Source organism: Peromyscus californicus, unplaced genomic scaffold (assembly GCF_007827085.1).
Source record: "Peromyscus californicus insignis strain IS unplaced genomic scaffold, ASM782708v3 Scaffold_9__1_contigs__length_137607984, whole genome shotgun sequence".
Lineage (NCBI taxonomy): Eukaryota > Metazoa > Chordata > Mammalia > Rodentia > Cricetidae > Peromyscus > Peromyscus californicus.
In genome coordinates, this window is record NW_026294617.1 from 119,514,845 (window position 1) to 119,539,524 (window position 24,680).

A 24,680-nucleotide genomic window follows, 5' to 3' on the forward strand; every position below is an offset into this window, starting at 1 on the left:
AGGAATCATTTCCCCAGTGTTCTGAAATGTGTGGAGGGGAAGTATGGAACCACAGTGCAGATGCAGCTGTCTAGCTCCAAGAGGCCAAGGGGCCCAGAGCACTGAATGGCAATCACTGATTGGAAGTGCTCCCTGAGGAGCACCACAGGCAGACTTATATGCTGTGTGATTCTGCTTTCTCTGTTTAGCAGCGGTGATGGAATGTGCTCCATGGAGAGAAACAGCAGTCTTCCCTTTCTGATGGGACTAAAGAGGGTTTGGAGTAGGTAGTTCCCAACAATGAATGAAATCCAATTATCAAGTCACAAATTTAAAAAATTAGCTTAAAGGGGCTGAGGATGTAGCTCTGTTGTGGGAGTTCTCGACTAGCATGCATAGAGACCTGGGTTTAATTCTGAGCACCTCATACAGTTACCTAAGATAGCTAAATGCTTATAATCCCAACATTTGGAAAGTGGAGGCAGGAGGATCAGAAGTTCAAAGCCATCCTTACAATCTTTGCCAAGTTGGAGGACAGCTTGAGGTTCATGAGACCCTGTCTCTTATAAAATAAATAAATAAATAAGGATAAAACCTACCATGATAATAAAAATAAGAAATCAATCTTCCCCTGAAAGAGCACAAAAATAGAAGGGGGCCCATTTTCCCCCCACTGCTCCCCAACTCTCCGCCCCCCCCCCCCCCCCGCCCCCGACCCCGCAACCATTTTCCAAGCTTAGCATTAACCTACACTGGGTTTCTCTCCACCAAAGCCTGAGCCAGTCTCTGGGAGCTCCACTCACTGAATCACAGACTCTTTCTTAGATGCTAGCTGGTCTATACATACACATTTATTTGCAAGTCAATGCATGGAGTTTCTACTAGGCTCCTGATGCACAGGAAAGGGGTGTAACCTGAGAAGTGCCAAGACTGCATCAGTAGTGTGGCACGAGCATACTTTTATCTCATTTTTGTTTTGGTTTGTTTCTTTGAGACAGGATCTGGAACTCACTGTCTTGCCCAGGCTGAAGTAGAACTCGTGGCAGTCCTCCTGCCTGCCAGGTTTGCAGGAGTGAACCACCACTTCCAGCTTAATTTTATCTGCTTTAAGTGGTGTGGAGTGGACAGAGCAATGCTGAATCTCTGAGAAGAGCCATCGTGGAAACTTCAGAAAGTCTAGAGGAATCTCGGAAATTCCTCTAGCTCAGACAGGCTCTGCTCAGGTTACAAACTCGTTATTTTGCTCAGTCCCTCCCAACTACTGATTCATCAGGAAAAGAGCATGGTTTCGATTTCAGTTCTCTTTATCTCAACTTGTGTTTGGGTGGCTGTTATTTTGCAACTTCTAACAGTGGCTGTTTCAAGCAGCCTGGAGCAGGAGGAAGTCCAGCGAATGAGCCTAGTGGGCTGAGAACTCGTCCCTGCTGCCGAGCCAGCGCCGGGTGAGTCGTCACGAGCATTTCTCTCAACAGACTCCTTGGGAGAAAATTCCGGGGAACACCTGGGGTTGCACACTCTCACTGGTGGGCTAGCAATGGCAAGCAGCGGGACCGCACAGTTGACTCAGTCCTGTGTGGCCCGGTGCAGAGCGCCTTCTGGCGTCTCAAGGCTGCATGCGCTGCTTTTTTCAGACCTCTAACCCTTGGCTTGGGAGACTGAGAATGAGAAATGAGTCTCATTCTTGGTGGTGGGAACTTGGGAAGGTAGCTCTGTCTGGGACCCAGGAGCCAAACCCGAAAGTCCCGCAGCAGCTCCCTGGTGGGTTAGCCTCTCCAGTTTTCTTCCTTGTGCCCTCAGTGCTTTCCTGAAGGTAGAAATCTGTCCTCAAAGATGTCACCAAGAGGCTTCATTTCATGCTGGTGGAATCGGTCCCTGTTTACAAACTTCTGAATCCAATTTCCAGTGTCCCTAACTCATTCTCCATTTTCTTCTAAAACGTGTGTGTGTGTGTGTGTGTGTGTGTGTGTGTGTGTGTGTGTGTGTGTGTAAGAGAGAGAGAGAGAGAGAGAGAGAGAGAGAGACAGAGAGAGACAGAGAGAGAGAGAGACAGAGAGAAACAGAGAGAGAGACACACACACACACACAGAGTGTGTGTGTGTTCATTCTCTGCTATTATCTCTCCCATTTGAATAGAGACCCACCAAGGCAGGAATTTGCGCGCATTTTCTTTACTCCTTGATAATAGCCACCTGAGGCAGTGCCCAACACAGGGTCAGTACTCAGTACTCTTCACATACTGAATGAGACTTTAAATTCTTTTAGAATGCCAGGACATCTTCCTACTCACTTGGCAAGTTTATCATGTGCATTTTGCTCTGCTTTCTACAGAACCCAAGTGCACTCTGGACTCATACACCAGTTTTTTGCTTTTCTCATTTTATTCTTTAAAAAGCCAGGTGATCCTTTTCATAGTTCAAATAAAAATCATAAGATACTGTATTTTAAGTACTGGACAGGCAACTCACTTTTCCCCTTAGAAACACACCGAAGTTCATACAGGTGTTGTACAAACAAAGGCTGATGTGTCTGGCTTGAGTAATAACCAGAGATGACCTTGATATCATGTCATTCAAGTGATTGTTCTGTGATTTTTCTGAGTTACAGAGTGCTGTGGCATCTTCGTCGACCATGGAGGCACCCATTTGTCTGGTGCAGAACTGGCAAGAGCAGCTGACACTAAACCTGGAGGCCCTAAGGATTCTTGGGAAGATATCTCAGCCTCTGGTGGTGGTGGCCATTGTTGGCTTATATCGGACAGGGAAGTCCTACCTCATGAACCGTCTTGCAGGACAGAACCATGGTGAGTGTCCTTCAGATATGTGGGAACCATTTCCTTAGACCTCTGGTAGGGGGACTGAGCACACTTTTCTAGGCTCAGCTTAAGGAAAAGTCCAATCTTTCTCATGAATTTTCATCAAATTATAGTTTATAATCTATGGAAAAAGATCACATTCTTCTGTATAGTGATTGTTCCCCAACTTCATCAAAACATCCACCTCACATTTCTCTTGACCCACTCTACTCTGGCCTGATCAGCAGCTGAACTCTGTCAAGGGCCCCCATTCTTCCTCCTGTACCTTTGCTGAAGCCACAAGAACATTTCAAGTGTTAATATTGTTTTACCTGTCCTACTTAAATACAGATGGCCTGAAGAAGGATGCGTGCTAGGGTCTTTATATACCCAACATCCAAACTGGGCTGTCATCCAGTCTCGGAGTTTGGCTTTGTTGTTTTTGTATTTCATGACAAACCTTTTTTTTAAAACTTCAATTTGCTATTTTGCTATGTTGTGTTCCCTATAACACATTTTTGTGCATGGATACAGTATGTTTGAGCAGGTCTCCCCCCATAATCTTTCCTACTCTCTTCTCCCCCCTCCCACTGGTCTCCTTCATTCCTCACACAGTTTCCCTTCGACTTTCATGTCATTCTTACACGTACGGTTTGAGGTATCTGCTTAAATAAGGACCCACAAACGAGAGAAAACATGATGATTTGTCCTTCTGAGACTGACTTCATTACCATAGCAAAGCTTTTATGAATTATTGACAATAAAGTTAATGAATATGAAGTGAGCATCCAGATCAATATCCAGATCAAATATTGGATATTGGGAATAAAATCTGACTAACCACAGGAACCCAGATCATACTCTCTCACACACTCTCTGAAGCTCCTCGATACTTTCATTTACAGGGAACACATGCATTCTTTCTTTCTGTGTAGGGGAATATATGAGCTTGTGTGTTGCACAGGTAGGTACACCGTGTGCATATCCACAGGCCAGAAGAGGACACTGAGTGTCTTGTGATTGTCACACATATCCATAGTTTATTTATTTCCACCACTTTACAACATGTTGTTGTCTGAGGATACCATCTATCATTTATCCATTTGTTATTGATGAGCATTGATGCTATTTCCAGCATTCCACACATGCTTCCCCCAAAATTGGGAGCATAAGATACATATTTAATTTTTTTGACCTGTGCGCTGCACAGCTGTATGCTCTTTAACCCACTGTAAGATTGAGCATCTTGAAATCTTTATTTTCTATTTTGTAAAATAGCTGTTTTCCCCTACTATATTGTCTCTATGTTGTTAACTGACATGTAGGCCATGCCTCTCATGATTCTATTTGGTGTTTCCATCTTTAAAAAGCCCACAGGCAGCTTTCTTCCTAATATGTTAGTTAGTTTTCACATCAGTGATTCAATACCTTTTCTGATTGAAACTTGACTGTAAAATTCTTCCATCCTGAGGTATCTCTCCAGCCTCTCTCTCTCTCTCTCTCTCTCTCTCTCTCTCTCTCTCTCTCTCTCTCTCTCTCTCTCTCCTTTCTTTCTTATCCTTTCTTTCTTCCTCCTATCCTCCCTCTGGTTATCTGTTTCCCTTTCTCCTCCTTTCTTTCCTTTCCTCTCCCTTCTCCCTTTCTTGCTTCCTCTTTCTTCTTGGGCCTCCTGAACAACCCATTTGTTTTTGCCTTTATCTTTCTATTAGAGGAACTCTTGGCCATCAATTGGGGAAAATATTTTTCCTTTCCCAGATCAAAAAACTTTGTAAACTTTTGAGTGATTAGCATTTGAGAGCCCTAAGACATAGGTATTAGACAGGTAAGTTTCAACAGTATTGCTTTTATTTTCTACTCAAGAAAACATTGGTAACTAAGGCAATTTCTGTTAAGCGAGTCCATGGTGGATGTTCCAGATCCAAACTACTGCATGCACTCATGGGGTAACTGAAGGGTATGGAATGGTGGTACTGTACACAACGATGTAGGGAGGGCAAGGGAACCAACAGATGTGAGCACCACTTGGTGAGTCGCAATAGGAGTGGCCAGTTAGGAGTTAATCGCTCTTCACTCCAAAGGAGCAGGTAAAGAATGAGTCTCAACATGTGGGAAGAGAAATAAATATTGGATGGAGCTGCCTGAAGGGAGCTATGACCAGAGGTGAGGAGTAAGTCCCTGGCACACTATAGCTCAAGAGGGTAGAAGTAAGAGAACACAATGCCAGCTAGTGGCCATTCACTGATGTGTTTCAGTGGTTGAACTCTACCAGAGAAGTAAGAGGACACAGGATTTTTTGGACTCAGATAAAAACACTACAATTAATAGAGTCTAAACTAATTCTACAACACAGTCCATTCTGCAGAGTTGGAATAATGAGGTAAGTAGAAGCCACAAGTGTTCCTTGGGAGAGTCTGTTATGTATGGACTGAATTCATGGTCCTAGCTGAGATAAAAGCAAAACTTTCCTTGCTGCTTGTTAAACATTCTTAGCACTCTGCAATCCTTGATCTTCCTGCTGTGACCTTTTGCTGTTTTCCCTCTTTCCTCAGGCTTTTCCTTGGGTTCCACAGTGCAGTCTGAAACCAAGGGCATCTGGATGTGGTGTGTGCCCCACCCCACCAAGCCAAACCATACCCTAGTCCTTCTGGACACAGAGGGCCTTGGTGACATAGAAAAGGTAAGGCAGAATCTTATCTAATATAATGATTTTTTTCTCTAAATTCTCAGATTAACTCATTCCCTCTCTGTGCTTCTCTGTGCTGTTTTTTGTTATTAATAATTTTAGCTCTCTTTCTGGTAGACATTGTCATTGTGATTGCATGAGTATGTTGACATGTTTATTTGCTATGGTAGAAAGTCATCTTCTAGAAGACAACTGTATGGAAATTGATAGCCACAAAATGTGTCTCTGCATTTTGTCAGAAGCACAATTAAACATTGCACTCAACTGAATAGGGTTTATATCTATAATCATGACAAAATTATGAAAGTGTAACTGTCCATTTATCACTGCCTACTGTGTTCCAGGTGCTTAGGAAATGTTTTATACACATTGAATGTTTTGTCTTTTTATCAGTCAGTTCCGGGAATCAAACCCAGAACCTTGTGCATGCCTGCCAAGGTTCCTACCACTGAGCCATATTATATCCTAACTCTACCAGTTAACTTAATAGCTAAACAAGCTAATGCCCTGAGAGGGGTCATTAATGAGGATCAAATGTAAAATTATCTTCAGATTTTGATATTTCTCTCAGATTCAGTAATAATGTATCTGAGAGAATGAGGGAACAATTGAATGAATGAATGAATATTAGACTCTTAACTCCCTTGTCCCCGTGTGTGTTCTGACTCCCAGGGTGACCCTAAGAATGACTGCTGGATGATCTTCGCCCTGGCCGTGCTTCTAAGTAGCACCTTTGTCTACAACAGCATGAGCACCATCAACCACCAGGCTCTGGAGCAGCTACAGTATCCTTCCAGGGATGGAACTGCCATGCTTCATTGAGTTTAGGAGGAAGGCAACTTACTGCTTTTTCTGGAGTCTAAGTCAGCAAGTCTTGGTTGAGGTAGAATGGACACAGGACAAAGAGGAATATTGTTTTTAATTTATTATTTATTTTTTAATAATTTTTTTCATTTCTTTTACATACTGACCACCAATTTCCCTCCCTCCTCTACTCAACATCCCCCTATGTCTCTCCTACCCCCTCCATCCCCTTCTCCATTCAGAAACGGGTAAGCCTTCCATGGGAGTCAACAAAGCATGACACACCAAATTGAGGCAGGACCAACCCCTCCCCTGCATCAAGACTGGAAAATGCAATCCAGCCTGGGTAACAGGTTCCCAAAAGCCAGCTCAAATGGCAGGGACAGGGCCTGATCCCACTGCTGGGAACCTGACAAACAGACCAAGCTACAAAACTGTTACACACATGCAGAGTGCCTAGATAGGTGCCATGCAGACACACTAGCTGTGGGTTTAGAGTCTGTGAGCGTCCATGAGCTCAGGTCAGCTGTCTCCATGGGTTTCCCCTTCATGACATTGACCCCTCTGGCTAGTACAGTCCCTCCTCTTTCTTTGCAACAGGACTCCTGGAGCTTCGTCCAGTGCTTGGCTGTGGATCTCAGCATCTGCTTCCATCAGTTACTGAATGAAGGTTCTCTGACGACAATTAGTGTAGTCACCAATGTGATTATAGGAGATGGCCATTCAGGCACCCTCTCCATTATTGCTATGAGTCTTAGCTGAAGTCATCCTTGTGGATCCCTGGGAGTTTCCCTGGTACCAGGTTTCTCCCTAACCCTGAAATGCCCTTTCCCCATCAAGACATCTCTTTCCTTATTCTCCACCTCCATACTGCCCCCCACCCAACCAGATCCCTCATGTTCCCATACCCCCAGCCCCCATCTAGTCCCCAGTTTACCCAGGAGATCTCTTCTATTTCACCTTCCCAGAAAAATCCCTGTGTCCCACTTTGGGCCCTCCTTGTTACCTAGCCTCTCTTCGGCTGTGGATTGTAGCTTTGTAACTAATATCCACTTATGAGAGTGAGTATGTACCCTGTTTGTCTTTCTGGGTCTGAGTTACCGCACTCAGGATGATTTTTTTTTTCCAGTTCCATCCATTGGCCGGCAAATTACATGATGTCATCTTTTTTTCACCTCTGAGTAATACTCCATTGTGTAAATGTATCACATTTTCTTTATCCATTCTTCCTTAAAGGGCATACAGGTTGTTTCTAGGTTCTGGCTATTATGAATAAAGCTGCTATGAATATAGTTGAGCAAGTGTCTCTGTGGTATAATAGGGCATCTTTGGTTTTGGGCCTAAGATTGGTATAGCTGGGTCTTGAGTAGATTGGCTCCCAATTTTCTGAGAAACCTCCATATTGATTTCCAAAGTGGCTGTATTCAAGTGTGCATTCCCACCAGCAGTGGAGGAGTGTTCAAAGGGAAATATTTTTAATAATTAATTCTATATGAGACCTGGAAGATATTTAGCTTCATATCCTTAGCTACAATCCCAGCTATGTGACTGAATTAACACAGCTAATCCGGACAAAATCCAGCCCCAGAGAGGATGAGGTAGAGGACTCTAGTGAATTCGTGGGTTTCTTTCCAGACTTTGTCTAGGCTGTTCGGGATTTCATTCTGGAGCTGAAGTTAGATGGATGCATCATCACAGCAGATGAGTACCTGGAGAATGCCCTGAAGCTGATTCCAGGTATCAGAGTGTGAGGGAAGTTTCAACAGGGATGTAGCATCAACTAAACCCTGCACAGCACTTGACATATCTGCATGAGACTGGGTTGAAACCCGTGTTAATGGTCATGACAATCGACAGGCAGCCATAATTTTGGCTATCATTATTGCTTGAAAATATTCTGAGGCTAAGATTTTTAAACCCACTTTACCTTAGGACATGTCATATATAATATTTTTATACCCATTAGTATTACAAACAAAACCAAAAATAAGCAAGGATTATAATCAAGGAGACTACTTCCTCAGCCTTATTTATTTATTTGTTAATTTATATGTTCTTTATAAACTTTTTTGAGAAAAATGGTTCATCAAATAAATAAGGGAGAAAACCTAAAATCACAAGGAAATCTACTGACCTAATTTTAAAAACATTTCTTACTCAGAATGTTTTACTAGTTCAAATAGTTACATCTTCCAGTGGATGCATGTTTAAAACAAAGCAACTCTCAGTGGATGAGGGTGGGGGAAGTAGATGTGTGTCTCTACTAATGTGCAATGTTTCATTTTTCACCCAACTTTCACCTTCTAGCCTTATGCAATGTACTGGCATGTTAACATTTCAAATTCATTACATGAACTATGTTAGTAGGATAGGTAAGTGCCTAGAATCAATATTTTTTATTCGTTCATCTATTATTTAGACAAATATTCATTTTACATAGCTAATTTATGTTACAAGTCTCTCTGAAAAACAGTGTCAAGTCGAATTAATGACTAAGTAGTGAGGTCTCCTAAGGCACTGGTTACTCTAAAGCTGTTGGTGCAGCCATTCAGATGTCCTGGGGCTACAGCCTTGAAAACATTCTTGGGTCACCATATCTTCTTCTAGCTGCCTCTTCAATGAGTGCTCTCTCCCTCCTCCCACCTTTTTTAAATTTTATTTTACAGGAAACAATCCCAAAGTCCAAAAGTCCAACATGACCAGAGAATGTATCAGATATTTCTTTCCAGTACGGAGATGCTTTGTCTTTGGCTGGCCTACAAGTGACAAAAATTTATTATTACAAATTGAAAAAGTTCCAGAAAACCAACTGGCATGGAATTTCCAGGTTGAATCGAAAAAAATTCTGTTCCTACATTTTCACCAATGCAAAGACAAAGACCCTGGGGGGGGGGGGAATTATTGTCACAGGAAATCGTGAGTTTCTTTTGTCACATGAATGTCTCTGTGGCTTTGAATATGTAATGAAGTGATGATCTTTTGTGGTCTTGAAAACTGTTGTTTTTATGTAAAGGAATATGGAGAAACAAATGTTCAGATCACACATACATGTTCCATACTTGAACTTTCTGTGTATGAGTGTTTATTGAGGTCTAACATGTCACACTCAAATAATACCATAAAGATGTCCAGAAGACTGCAAATCTGCAATATGACTTGGAGTCCCTAAGGAAGAGTGTCTCAGTTTGATCATACAGATTATTTATGGGGCGACACACTTCAGAACATAGCAGGTCAAAAGTCCCATACAATTGAGAAAGAAGTTTAAACATGACAAGTGCAACAGACATTCTGCCTGTGTGAACATGCTTTGTCAGCACTCACATGGGTCCATACTTGGTTCCATGTTCTATATTGTGTCTTCAAATTTCTGATTTTTTTTCTGATGGGACTTGAATTTTCATTTGTAACTTGGTCTCACAAGAGATGAAATTTACTTTCCTTTTCTAGCAAACTTTTATTGTATTTATATGGCAGAGTGTTTTTTCTCCCAAGAAGCCTTGAAACCTCTTGGTTATAATCATTGATTATTTTTAGTGTATTGAACTAGAGAGCTACAAAGGAAAGAAGTTGATTTTTATTAAATGGATGTTGACTCTGAGAGGACATGGAAAAAGTACAGAAGATATGGGAGAATTTAGAGGGGAAGAGAAATTCAAGAGGAATAGAATTTTGTTGCTTTTGATAATGCTAGGTCTAAATTTTTCTTGATGGTGTTTTTCTGAGGACTGGGGACTCTGGTGAAGACCTATGTGGATGCCATCCATAGTGGAACTGTGCCTTGTTTGGAGAATGCAGTGATGACCCTGGCCCAGCTTGAGAACTCTACAGCTGTGCAGATGGCAGCTGATTACTACAATGAGTGGATGGTCCAGCAACTAAGCCTCCCAACAGACATGCTCCAGGAGCTGCTGGATGTGCTTGCAGCCTGTGAGAAGGAGGCCATTGCTGTCTTCATGGAGCACTCCTTCAAGGATGATGAGCAGGAATTCCAGAGGAGGCTGGTGGTAATGCATCTTAGCACTTAGCTTGCCTGATCCTTGCCTTTCTGTTATCAACCTTAGACTCCACTTTTTTGATCTCATGGTCTGAATCTTTCTCTTTGGATTTTAAATGGGTAACTCCAGTCTTTGGACTAAAATTTACCCTTTCTAGGAAAAATAGCATTTGCTATGAAACAAGCTATCAAGTTATCAAGTTCCTAGTACTCTGAAACAGTATGCATTTTATTAGCTCAAAGTTCAAGGCTGAGGGGAAGCAAGGGTGTGTGGATCTCTGTTCAATGCACTACAAACAGAAAACATGGTGCCAGGTTGACTTAGCTCTCATCTGTAGGCCTGGGGGAAGCCCTCTCTCTTACCAGCACACAAGAAAGCACTGGCTCCTTTTCTTGTTTCTAGTTGTTCTGATTTCTCTTCCTGCCACAGCCAGACAAAACTTACATTTTGAAGGGTTTGGGTGACTAGATCACCCTGTACTATGTAATATAATGTCACCATAGGATTACTCTCCACCACGTTCACTAGCCCTGGGTGATAAAAGCATTGACACCAAGAAACAACTCTCAGGGGAGTATCATGACTTACCAACCCAAAGGCAGCTTCCCCTAGAGTTTCTGGTCTTCCATTTCTCTTAATTTAAACCCTGAAAGACAAAAATATCTTAGCTCATACTGAGGAAATTTGTCAGGATTATCACTTATGAGCACAAACAAACACATAAAGAAACAAAATAAGCCTGTTCTAGCATCCTGACACTCAAGTAATCATTGCAAAAATTCATAGAGGTTCAAAACTCCACTGAAAGTACACTTACCTCAGTTCTGAAAACTGGTTTGTCCGCCACCCCAACCCCCATTCTCAGAGGAAATGGACTTATGTCTTCCAACTTGATTTCACGGCTGCTGGGTATGAACACAAGGAAGTTAACAGACTTTTCAGAAGTCACACAGAATTGACCACATTGGGACTAAAGCAAATCTCCTGATCCTCCTTCTGTTCTAGTACATTCTGGAGCTGTCTCATTGCTTCATCCAGGACAGTCCCAGTGGCCCCTTCTGTCTTAGTTAGGGTTTCTATTGATGTGAACACGCATCATGACCATGACAACTCTTATAAAGAAAAGCATTTAATTGAGGGTTCCTCACAATTTTGGAAGTTAAGTCCATTATCATCATTGTGAGAAGCACGGTAGAATGCAGGAAAACATTATTCTGGAAAAGGAGCTGAGAGTTCTCCATCTTAATCTGCAGGCCACGGGAAGTGAACTGTGACACTGGATGCTTGAGCTTAGGAAACTGCAAAGCCCACTTCCACAGTGACACACTTCCTCCAACAAGGCAATACCTACTCCAACAAGCCACACCTTCTAATAGTGCCACTCCCTATGGAGGCCATTTTCTTGCAAACCACCATACCTTCCTTCTAACAACTTCTTTGTTTTGTCTTCCCCTCCTCACCTGGCAGATTGCCATACAAGAAAGGAAGGAAGCGTTCATGCTACAGAATGAATCGGCATCTCTCAGTTATTTTAAATGGGTAACTCGAGTCTTTGGACTAAAATTTACCCTTTCTAGGAAAAATAGCATTTGCTATGAAACAAGCTATCAAGTTCCTAGTACTCTGAAACAGTATGCATTTTATTAGCTCAAAGTTCAAGGCAGAGGGGAAGCAAGGGTGTGTGGATCTCTGTTCAATGCACTACAAACAGAAAACATGGTGCCAGACTGACTTAGCTCGCATCTGTAGGCCTGGGGGAAGCCCTTTCTCTTACCAGGACACAAGAAAGCACTGGCTGGAGAAGCTGGCAGACAGAGCCCCTGAAGGAGAGTGTCTCAAGTGGAGATTTTTTTCTGTGCCTGGTGGGCACAGCCTCCACATAGAGGCCAGGGAGAAGGTTGAGCAGGGCTATGAGCAAGTGCCCAGGAAGGGAGTGAAGGTGAGGAATGACAGAAGCAATGGCTGACAGAGTTTAGGTAGAGTGATAACTACTATATACTGGTAGAACTAAGCAAGGTGAAAATGAGTTCATGGTTGACAGACACTGAGCATTCAGTTCTGGAGCCACGAGTCATTTCAGGCGACTTGGCTAGATTACCAGTTTAGTTTTCAGGATATAAACTAAGTGGCTGTGCTTTCCAGTCTCATGCACTAGATAAGTGTAATGCATGAGGATGTAATACATTGCCTAGGACCATATCACTGTTCATTGGCAGATTTGGCAGGTCAGAATCTTAGAATTCTGTTTTATGAGGAATCTTTATGCTGTTGTGCACAATGACTGTAATCAGTTTCCATTGCATTAAGAGATCTACAAAGGTTTTTGTCAACCCAACCAAAACTGTTGGGCTTATTATAGTAGGCATGGCCACAGGAATGAGAGGACACCTCATTGTGGTTTTGGTTTGTGATTTCATGAAGGATTAGTAATGCTGAGTATGAATACTCATTGGCATTTGAATTTCCTATTTTGAAAATTGTCTTTTCAGGGCAATTACATGTTACTTTAAGCTTGCTAGTTTTCCCTACTGTGTTGTGTGAGTTCTTCATCATCTTCATATTTTAACTCCTTATCAGTCTATGGCTTGCAAACATTTTCTCTCATGCTATGTATTCCCTTTCTTTTCATTAAATGTTTCCTTCACTGTACAGAGAGTGTATAGTGGCCTATAGTCTCACCCATCTATTTGCCTATGCTTTGGGTGTCAAATCTAAAACACCATCACATGGCTTTTCTCCCAACTTTTGTTTTAAGAATTTTATAGTTCCAAGTCTTAGGTTTAATCCATTTTTAGTTTGTTTACATGGAAAGTGTAATGCAGAGATGTAGTTTCATTATGTCTAGGCTCTCAGTTTTCTTCTATTAGTCTATATGCCCCTTTTTATGCCACTACCATGCTGGTTTGAGTACTAACTAATGAAATTTTGTTGTATTATCTTATCTACCTATTGTCTACGTCTGCCTGTCTATCTATCTATCTATCTATCTATCTATCTATCTATCTATCTATCTATCTATCTATCTATCTTATTATCTATCATCTAGCTATAATTATCTATCTATCTAGCTATCTAGCTATCTTCTATCTGTCATCTATTTCATATCAGTATGATGAATCACTATTCAACCTTAAAAAATGCTGCCAATTGTGAAAATATGAATGAATCTGGAACACATCATATTCATGGAAATAAGCCAGGCACACAAAGACAAATACTGCATGTCGTGGCTCACTTTCAGTGGCACGAGAGAAAGAGAGCATCAAACAAAGATAAAATAATATTAACTGTCTTATTACTGTTCTATTGCTGTGAAGAGACACTATGACCAAATGAAAGTATTTAACTGGGGACTTGCTTATGGTTTTAGAGGAGTAGTCCATAATCATCATGATGGGCAGACAGACATGGCACTGGAGCAGTAGCTGAGAGCTTCCTATTTTATGCACAGGGAGCAAGCAGAGAAAGAGACTAAGACTGGTATGGACTTTTGAACCTCAAAGCGTGCCTCCAGTGACACACTTTGTCCAACAAGGCCACACCTCCTAATCCTTCCCAATAAGTTCTACCAACTGGGGACCAAACATTTAAAGTGCACATTCTCATTTAAACTGCCACAATAACATAGAATACAATGGTGATTACTATGCCTGAGAATAGGAGAAAAGGAAGACACTGGTCAAGAGATATGACCATATAGTTATAAGACTTATTAGTTTTGAAAGTCAAATGGTGACTATAAATAGAATAATCCACCATATACCTGAAAGCTAGAAAAAAAAGTAGTTTGAGGCAACTGATACATAATTTTTTTATTATATTAACTACTTAATAATATATAATAGATTAAGGCATTGTGTAACTTAAACAAGTACAATTTTCATTTGTTAATAATAACCCAATAAAACTGGATAAATGAAAACTAAGAAACCAGCCAGAAATACCAGTATAAGCCATCTGAGATACAAAGTGACATGTCTGCATATTTTGTCTTTTCTATAAAATCCGAAAAAACCCATGAAGATAGGAAACAAAATATATTCAAACATGGCAAACAGTGGAGGCTACGTGTCTGTGGAACTGCATGTAACTGTGACTGCAGCTATAACCTGGGGCAGCTGGTAGGCAGCATCACTGGGAAGGGAGGCTGTGAAGTTAGCAAGGAGTCTGAGGCAGAGGGTTTTTGTATCAATGAAGAGCTTGTACTTTTTGTTATGGTCATGAAACTAAAGTGACATTGTAAGAAGAGGACTCAAAAGGTTAGGTGTTTTATTAATCAATATACTTTAGCAGGAGACTTACCTTACTCCTTGAATTTTATTTTCTCTTCCTGGGTTCCCAGGCAAAAGAGGTTCTCAAGAGCTTCCTACAGTCACAGGCTATTGTAGAGAACTCCATCCTGCAGTCAGACAAAGCCCTTACAGATGGACAGAGGGCCATAGCAGGTAGGGTAGAGGGTCCAACTGGTAGAGGGGTGAGTACATTCTGCAAAGCCCCATGACTGATGCACAGGTAGATCCTTCTGGAACAAGGAGCTTCCTCCTGCCAGGGGTCATGACCTCTCCCAGATCTGCAAATAACCAGCAGTGTTGGTGTTCTGTTATATGTCCTTTCCATTGTGTTAGGAACCATGCTGCCGCTGGCCTGGCTGATGGGAGTACTCAGAGGTTTCCCTGTGAGCCCAGGGGAGCATAGCTACATTCTGACTGGGATTTCTTTCCTCTCTCAAACATCTGTGGAACAGCTGAGCAGACAAAGAGGGAGGTGGCTGAGAAGGAACGAGAGCTGCTGAGACAGAAAGAGAAAGAGCAAGAGCAAGTGATGAAAGCTCAAGAAAGAAGCTTCCGAGAAAACATCGCTAAACTTCAGGAGAAGATGGAGAGGGAAAGGGAGACGCTTCTGAGAGAGCAAGAGAAGATGCTGGAGCACAAGCTAAAGGTGAGTGTGGATGATGGGGCTTATCAGTGCCAGACAGATGGTGCTGTGACTCCCCAAGAAGGGAACTGTTCATCTTAAACATGTAACTTCAACTGCGAATGTTTGATTGAAGTTCACATGGGTCTTACTGAAGCTGTAAGTGTAAGAGCCCAGCATCTGTGCAGGGTTACCCTTTCGAGTGTACAGATAATGTCCCCAGGGTTCTGAGTTGCTGTTTGAGTTTCTAGGATGGTCTTCTTGTGCGACAGTTGACACTTCCCACTAGTCTTTAGCACTCTAGGCTTAATCTTGAAAGGGACACAAGCTGGGTCTAGCTAGTGTGAATGTGTCAGATCTAGCCCAGGAAGGAGGAGGAAGAGAAGGAGGAGGAGGAGTAAGAGGAGGAGGAGGAGGAGGCATAAGAGGAGGAGGAGGAGGAGGAGGAGGAGGAGGAGGAGGAGGAGGAGGAGGAGGATGGGGTTGGGAGATGCATCAATCAGTGAAATTCTCGTTGTGCAAGCATGAGGAACAAATTTAGATCTTCGGAATCCATGGTAAATCTGGAAGAAGTGACATGTACCAGTGACCCTTGTGCATTTGGGGGAAAGAGAGGAGGATCTGTGCAGCTTAAAGCTAGGCAGTCTAGTAGAATCAGATAGCAATAGAATTGAGGAGAGACTTTATCTTCAAAACGGGGCTATAAAGTTGGCTCAGGTGTTATGAGCTCTTATTGTTCTTGCCATGGACCCAGGTTTAGTATCCATCAAGCACATGGCACCTTACATTGTCTAGAACTAGAATGTTAGGGGATCTGATACTCTCTTTTGATATCTATGGGCACCAGGCACACACATGGTACACATACATGTAAGCAAAATACTCAAACATTTAACGTAAAAATAAATAAATTTGATAAAAAAAAAAAAAGGAGGAGGCAGTTTACGAAGATACATGACAACTTCTGGCCTCTGTAGACATGTACAAACACATACATGTGTACTAACCTACACATGTGCTCACACAAGCATGCACAAAGAGAGATTAATTAGATTAATTAATTAAATTAAAAATGAAATAAAACTATACAATAAAATAAAATATCATACAACCTCATAATTGCCCTATTTATTCCTGTGCCTGCTTGATTCATCCTGTAAGCTGGAGTAAAGGAATGTATGTGTCCCATCCTAGAGATAATAATCAGATGTCTATACAAGGTCAGCACTCGAATAATCATTAAATAATCAAAGAGATGCTTCCTTGGAATTGAGAGTCAGTTTCAGTTCACCTCTGCAGTCTCTCTCAAAGGGCGAAATTTTTGTGAATTGGGACAAAACTCTTCACTCTCCAAGGGAAGATGCTGAGAAATTCTCCCTAAATATGAACAAACCATGGATATTTTTATTGTTAGGTGAAAATGTCTTGAAATATCAAAGACCATTCTGAGGTGGTAGTGAAATAGATAATGTACTTATGCTAAAGTTGTTAAATACAAAATTCTGCCAATAATGGAGGATTTTTCTTTTTACAGGTCCAAGAAGAACTGCAGGAGGAAGGATTCAGAATCAAATCTGAAATGTTAAAGAATGAAATAAGGCAACTGAGAGAAGAGATTGAGATAACTAGAAGCATATCCTCACTGTTTTCACAAATCCTTGACACAGTTGGCGATGCATTCATGAAGGTTTTACCTGGAGTTGGTAAAATATGTGGTGCGGGGCTGACAGCTCTCCACTCATTTATGAAGTAGTGTGAGAGTTCCTGGGGAGGAATTCATTAAAAACTAGCCTTCTATTATTTTGATATAACAAGTCCATGCCTTGTTTTTAAAATACATGTGCTACTTTAATAACCAGTGTTATATAAACGAGGTTGGAACTCCCATGATTTGTTAAATAATCAAAGAGACACCACCCTATTGGAGTTGAGGGTCAGTGTCAGTTCATCAGCAGTTACAATCATGATTAAAAATACAAACCGATGGCTCAATGATATAAGGGTCTGGCACCATAAATCTCATCAAGTTTCGTTGTCATAATCTATGGAGTACAGAGGGAAATCAATCAGAATATAGAGAAATTTTTTCTAGAAAGGATGTAAGTAAAAAAGAAAAATGGCCGAAAGAAGAAACATTGGCAATTGTATCCTGGTCATACAGATAATTCATTGTGAAGAGCTCCTGTATAAAGTAACAAGTAGATTTTCACAGGACAAAGTATGAGAAAAATGTTAAGCTGATTGGTAATAAAAGCTGCGCTGATTAAAGTTATGAAGCTTTTGTGCCACTTTTGTTATGTGCAGAGAAATCTGATTTTGACAGGACCCTGGTACATAAGGGGCGATTTGAAAAGGCTACTATTTTCTAGGGAGATTGTGAGAATCCTAACCTTGAGCCTATCAAACTAGTTTGCAGGAGGGATATGGATTGGAACCTTGGAACAGGAAAGTCTTGGAATGCTGTAAGCAGAATTTAGTTCACATTTGGTGAAACTAGAGAGAAAAACATACAGTAGAGGCCTGGCCCGTGGAATTCAGAGGAAAACAGGACTCCACTGGGAACTAGAGGTCATTGTTGCTCCATTCTAGCCACAATCGTGCTGTATTCTCCCCAGGTACCCTGTGTATTTGCTTGTGATGTGCATTTGGAAGTAATTGCCTAAAGTCCTTGGTGGAGGAAATTACAAGACACTGTCACATTTAGACTTTGCAATGACTGCTGCTGAATGTTTTTATTAAGATCTGAGAGAGGTTTTTAAAATATGGGAAACATGAAGTTTATAATGCAAAGTTGTGTAAGCAACTTTAAAATTTCAGGCAAGAACAGAAAGTGAACATATCTGCTCTTGTGAAAGAGACACCCCAGTCTCCTCATTAGGATAAAAGGACAGCCCCCAAAGCACAACCTATCCCATCAAAGGCACCAACTTGTAAAAATACAAACTCGCCGGGCGGTGGTGGCGCGCGCCTTTAATCCCAGCACTCGGGAGGCAGAGCCAGGCGGATCTCTGTGAGTTCGAGGCCAGCCTGGGCTACCAAGTGAGTCCCAGGAAAGGCGCAAAGCTACACAGAGAAACCCTGTCTCGAAAAACCAAAAAAAAAAAAAAAAAAAAAAAAAATACAAACTCATCTGAGAGATGAAAGCGTGTGCTGAGAATATTTCAGAAAGGGTTTCCTGCTTTAAAAAACAAAACAAGAACCAAAATCAAAACAACAACAACAGAAAAACTACCTTGGAAGTTAATTTTGTAGATCCATCCACCAAAGCATAGAGAAGTTGCTCCCGCTGTGGCCCAATGGAACCTGGCTACATCTCAAGTTAGCAACAGATCTTGGCAGCAGCAGCCATATGGCACTGGTTTTGCAGGAATGAAAGATTAAGGAGTTCTTACAGTCTTACTGCACAGTTTTAGAGAACTGCGGAGGGCAGGCAATGTGTGCCAGGATCAGTCTGTGAAAGAAGAGCCGCCAGAAGCCACTGCATGAGACTGTCAAGATAATGTGTAGGGTGAAGTAGAGATGATGGAGATTCCAGGAAGGTGGGACATCCATTGAGGAAAGATACAGCCATGGAGTGAGTCTAGCCCAAGGGAAGGCTATGTGAGCTACAGCCTCAGAGCTGCGGGGGCAGGACTACTCGGGTTCTTTAGAACCCAGAAGATTCCATCACACATGCCAGATGCCTTATGTGGGACTGCAGGATTTAGGGTTTTCCCTGTGGGGTATTCACCTTACTTTGATTCGATCATTCCATGCTACACTCCCATTCTTCCATTTTGGAGTAAAAATGTTTATTCTATGCAACTATACCTTGGAAATATGCAATTTCTTCTTTATATTATAAGATCCTAAAAGTTAAGTGATTACAATAGAATCTCAGATAAGACTTGAACTTTTAAGTAGTGTTGAAACTGTAAAGACTTTTGAGTGTGAACTAAATGCATTTTTACACTCTAAGATGGACATGAGTATATGGGGACAAAGAGTGGAAGGTAATCACTTAAAATGATGTGTGTGCATCAAGTTGACAAGGGGTGGATTTGGATGTTTATATTGATTGTTAGTTTGGCAGAATCTAGAATTGCCTAGGCAACAAACCTCTAGGAATGACTGTGGGAGACTAACTATGTTAGTAGCAGTGGGAAGGCTCACCTTAACTGCGGGAAGCACCTTTCCCTGTGCTGGGGTCTAGGGCTGAATGAAGAGGGAAAAGCAAGCTGAGAAGCAGCCTGTCTGCTTTCTGACTGGCCCTCAGTGTAGCCTGAACCTCAGGCTTCAGCCACCACGCCTGCCCTGTCATAGTTAATATCCTCTACAAATGTGAACTAAAATAAACTCTTCCTTAAATTGCTTTCGTCAGATATTTTGTCACATCAGGGAAACTGAGTAATACAGGGATGTGGGAGACACTCTGCTTCCCCACCAAGTCTCCCAACCATACAGACCAGCCATAGGAATATGAAGCCACAGAGAAGGGATTATCGGCTTGAAATTGTAGCTGATTGTGTACCAGGAGGAGATGACAGTGAAGAAAAACCAAAACAAAACAACAAAAGCTCATTAAATTGGTCTCCATCCAGGTTGGCGTTTAGTAGGCACTTGTCATCTGTTGGGTGAAGTTTCTAGGCCAAAGGTTTCTCACACATTTGAAAATTTATAAAGAATTATTGTTTTGATGGCATGACAGATCAATTTATATCACTTTCTCAATAATTTTGTAGGAAGACAAATTTAGTATTCCTGCACGTAATTACCTGGGCTATTTTCTCAGACTTTGTCTGTAGTGTGTTTTCTAAGGCTACCTTCTCACCCATTACGGTGAATTTCAATACTCCAGACAGAATTGATTCATTAAAAACCTCTTCTGTGTTTTGAAGTTTGGAGGGGGAAATTATTAGAAATGCAAAGAAACAGTTACAGCTTAGTTGCATAGTCTATGCTTGGAGAGAGGAGGGGGTAGATTATTGCAAACAAAAATAGGTTGCAAGCTTCTTCGAGAACACTAGAAAGAAGGATGCAGGAAAGCTGAGGAGGCAGCACTGAATAGTTCCATCAGCCTCTGTGCCAACAAATTAAATTTTTCCATGTGGGCAGGTACTGCTTAGGGGAGGAAGCATGGGCTTTTGACCACATGCCCACATTGGTAAGGGACCTCCATGAAGCAAAAACCCTTCAGAGATGGGCACAGGTAGATTTTGCCGACTTCTCTGGTGTGATAAGGCAAAACACCTGTCCTAATGGGAGTTTAGAAATGGCAAAAACCTCCCTTGTTAGATTTTCAGTCTGTACGCAAACCACACAGACCTGGAAAACAGAAACGGACAAAAAGCCCCTACCTTTCAGTAGCAGGGAAAGCCGCCACTGTAGTGTCGGAAACTGTTTCTGGGGTAGAAGGGATAAACTGAGACCAAACTGGGAACTGTCTGGGAAAAAGACTCCAAAGAAACAGAAGGGACATAATCCTTCCCAGAAAATATGTGACCTGAAAAAGCTGCTAGAATTTGAGGCAGATTCGGGGAGAAGAAAAAAAGCCCCTACCTCCAAAAGCAGCTAGCAGAGGAACAGAGCCTCAGATAGCTGAAGCTCTGCATCTGGGGAAGGAAGGAACAAGCAAAATGAGAATAAAACTAGTGGGAGAAAATCTCTCTGAAGGAGCTATGGAAAAGCTGTTGTATGTGATCTTGTTTTTCACTGACTGGCTAAGACAAACACAAGCCCCTAGAAAAGTTGCTATCAGAAATGCCAGCCTCAATGCGCGCTAACGAGGCAGGTGCGGTTCTGATCCGAGGCCAGTTTCAAATGAAGGAGAGACACCTGTTAAAGCCAGTTGAGGAGAGAATAGAAATCTCCCAACGTGCCAAAGCTGAAAATGTAAAATGCTTGTTCAAATCTCCCATTGCAAAAGCAAAAAACTTTGTTCAAACCTCCCGGGCAATAATTTATAAGCAAGTCTGGTAAAAGAGAACCAGTTGACTCTCAGACCCGAAAAGAACTATGGGAAATGACTGATATAAGGGAAATGATATAAAGGACTGATATTATTATGGACTGATATAAGGGAAATGCATTCTGGGAAAGGTAGTTTTTCCGCTAAAGATGGCGACATTGCCTTGAAACACTTTTGTCAGCTCGAAAATACGTTCATGGTAAACTTAAAATACAGCTTTTAAAAGAATAAGGAGGAAAATCGTTTAAGAGTTTAAGTGTCAGTTCCAATGAAAAATTGAAAGGATACGGAACTAGGTGCTTCGCGGTTTGGGGCTCCTTGGTAAAATGCCTTATTTACCCTAATAGCTGTGCAAATTTTTACGGTAGTTGGATGACAAAAAGCTACCTTTAAGAGCAAACAAGCCACTTTAAAATCCTTAAGAAAGCAAGAGAGCAGTTTATACACTGAATGTTGTCTTAGATATGAAGAAACTTATGTGAAATTGAAAATTAGTTACCTCTTGAACAAACAGCCTGCAATGAGTGATTCTTTTGCAAATCTAACTAAGGGGATACGAAACAGGCATTCAAAAAAGAAATGACTGCTTTATAGATGGGAAACAAACCAGAAAATCTAGCTGTCTTACAAAAGAGTTGCTTCACCTGAAAGTTCCTTAAAAATGCTTTTTCTCAGAGTAAGCTAATGAAGGATATGTCTCATGAAAGAACATCTATGTTCTTAACTCTTTTGAATAGTAACAGTTTTGGTAAATGTTTCAACAAATCCAAGACGCTATTCCACAAAAGAAAGCTGCCATGCTTTGTGGGCCATATTAGAGCTCACTCCAATCTTCCTGGTCCTTTAGCTGAGGGTAATGGGAAATGGAAAGATCCCTGCTCGGGATTATGGAAGGGTCCCGATCCTGTGTTAATATGGGGTTGAGGACATGTGTGTTTTTTCACAAGAGGGGAATGAAGCTCGGTGGTTACCGGAGTGTTTCCTAAGGAGCGTGGAACTAAGAAAGGTCAGCTCCCATGACGTTTCTATAAAGAAACCAGAAGGAAAGTGGCTCGATTAGTATTTCTGAGGTTTTGTCACTGGTTAATGCAAACAGTGCGGAAATGGAGTTCAGAGCTGTGCCGCTTTTGGCTTTACTAGCTCCTTAAGAAAAATACTTTATATCACCTAATAGCTGTGTGGTAATTCTCAAAGAGCTTTACAGCAGCTAAATACGGTAATTTCATGCTCAGCGTGAAGTGAAGTTTTTCGGTAGAACAAACCAAAAGTACTGCTGTAATAGAAAGGTTTGTCTGAATTGAAGTACTTAGGGGAACTATTATGAATTTGGGTGAAGGGACAGCCTCTAGTTAAAAACCGGTTACCGCTGACAGTGCATCTCTGCCGGTCCGGAACGACTGAGAGAACTGGCAACTTTGGAGTGTGGTGTCATCCTGGGAAGGTTACAGTCCCCTAGCAACAACTATCACAATTCTGTAACAACACTCACTAAATTCCAGTGTTTTATAACAAAGCTGACTATAAACTCTAAAGTTTAGAAATGATGTATGTACTTCCTGTCTAGTTTAAGAGAATCTTTCTAATAAAGATAGTAATAATAATTAAGAGTAAGAAATAGAAAAAGATGAAAATAAGATATGTGAGTTTGTAAAAATTATCTTGTTAGATCTGTGTTAAGAAATCTTTAGGTGTCTGCTAAGTTAAATATATGCTAATGGTAGCCCTGTATAAGTTTGTAAAATAGATCTATAGAGTTCCTTTAAGAATATAAGCTTGTAAGAAATATCTAAGGTAGTCTTAAGACATGTAGTAATAAGCTTGTAAGAAGTAAAGATACTAGTTGTATATAAGAAGTAATAAGAAATATATTTGCTAAAGTAGTTCTATAGTTTCCTTAAGGAGTATAAATAAGTAGATGTTAATACGTTATATGTGAGTTTGTACAATGTAAATGTTGAATGTGAGTCTAAATGCTTTGCAAGGCAAAAAAAAATGTTAAGAGTGAGTCTATTTTTAATGTATATGGTTGAAAGAACCTGAGACACAGAAGGTAGTGTCCTAGTAGACTGCAAAGTAGGCAGTCTGAATAGTTTCAAAAGCTCCAGAAGCTGCTAAGAAGCTAAGAATGGCTGATGCCAGAACCAGCACAAGGCATCCGCAGCTGAGATCCGTGGAAAATCAACACAACACAGAAAAACCTGAGCTAACATCAAAAACGGTGCGGTTTAGAATACTACTGTACCTAAAAAGGTCTCTGGCTTGAGAATAAGTTCAGAGACACTTGTTTGAACAAAAATTGTTAACTGCAAAAAGTTTTGGTTGAAAAACGTCTCTTCATATTTTGAAGTGAAAGCCTAATATCAGAATTTATTTCTTGTTTGAACTTTTTGAACTTAAAATGAGATAAAACTACAGAAAGATTTTGGTTCTGGATTTCTTCATATTTGGAAGGCTAGTACCAGAATTTATCATTTGAATTCTAGGACTTAATGAACTGAACAATAGATTTCATTGCAATGGGACAATTTTGAGTTTACTTACAGTAATGACCCAGAAACTGTTTTCTGGGACTGGTTTTGTGTTACAAATGGAACTGTTTAAATGGAAAAGTTTGGGTCTTCTAACTAGGTTTGAGATTTTGTTGAAAAAATTATAAAGAAAAGGAGTTATGAGGTTGAATTATGTTTGCAGAAATTATATTTACCCTATTGATATTAATGCACCCTGGTTTTGTGGAGTTAAGGAAATATTTAAGTTTGATGTGAATACATTGAAGTTTTCCTATGTTCTGTTAGCAAGAAAATTCAAATGATTAACAGTTAAAGTTGTAAGACGGAGAAAATTAACTATATTTAGCGCCATATATGCTAATTTAAATGGTTCTGTTAAGAGTTTGCTTTGTGTTGTAAGACAGAGAATTGTGACTATGTATAGCAATATTTATGTTAACCTGTTAATGGTAATGATGAAGCTAAGGGATTCTTTAAGTTTGTAGTCACCTTAAGAGTTTTTGGCTTAGAAAGGGCTTGAGGCAGCTAAGACTGCTGTAGTCACCTTGGACCTAATTCAAAAGAGAAATGCCATCTTTATCATCCTCTACTCCCATACTGGGAGGTGTAACAGCTATGGAGATTGCTGTAAGCCATTAATAGTTATTTTTTTTATATATTAAGAAAGGGGGACCTGTGGGAGCCCGTTCTCAGGTTCCTCGTGGCTTTACCCAGCAGGTCTGCATAGAGGATGATTAGGACCACGGGCCTGAGTGCAGGTGTCTGAGATGGTCTGCACTTGGCTGTGCTGGGGGAGGAGGTCTTTTGCTCCACCCCTTGGCGTCTCTATAAAAACCCTGGGGCAGAGACAGTCGGGGCCCGTTGGAATAGATTCCAGGCCCTCTCGAGGCTATCCTTTATTTTCTATCTGTTTATCTCCGCAATAAATCCTTCTATCTAATATTTCCTGCTGCTCGCACTCAAGAAAACTCTGGGGAACTGTGGGGGTGGTTGGGTAAACGCCCCACAGACCCACACATCCAATTCCAGACTGCTGCTATTAAAGAACTCTACC

General features: G+C 41.1%; 1 protein-coding gene across 1 annotated transcript; it reads left to right on the forward strand.

The window, feature by feature from the left end:
- The first annotated feature begins 1,010 nt into the window (after positions 1-1,010).
- On the forward strand, positions 1,011-17,441 carry LOC128106250 (guanylate-binding protein 4-like). Its single transcript, XM_052731600.1, is given in 13 exon segments — positions 1,011-1,421; positions 2,584-2,779; positions 5,320-5,447; positions 6,126-6,238; positions 7,798-7,994; positions 8,924-9,093; positions 9,095-9,173; positions 9,984-10,264; positions 11,723-11,794; positions 12,045-12,194; positions 14,598-14,700; positions 15,000-15,193; positions 16,704-17,441. Coding segments are annotated over 12 exon segments (1,878 nt in total). The 5' UTR covers positions 1,011-1,421; positions 2,584-2,607; the 3' UTR covers positions 16,923-17,441.
- The last annotated feature ends 7,239 nt before the right edge of the window (positions 17,442-24,680 follow it).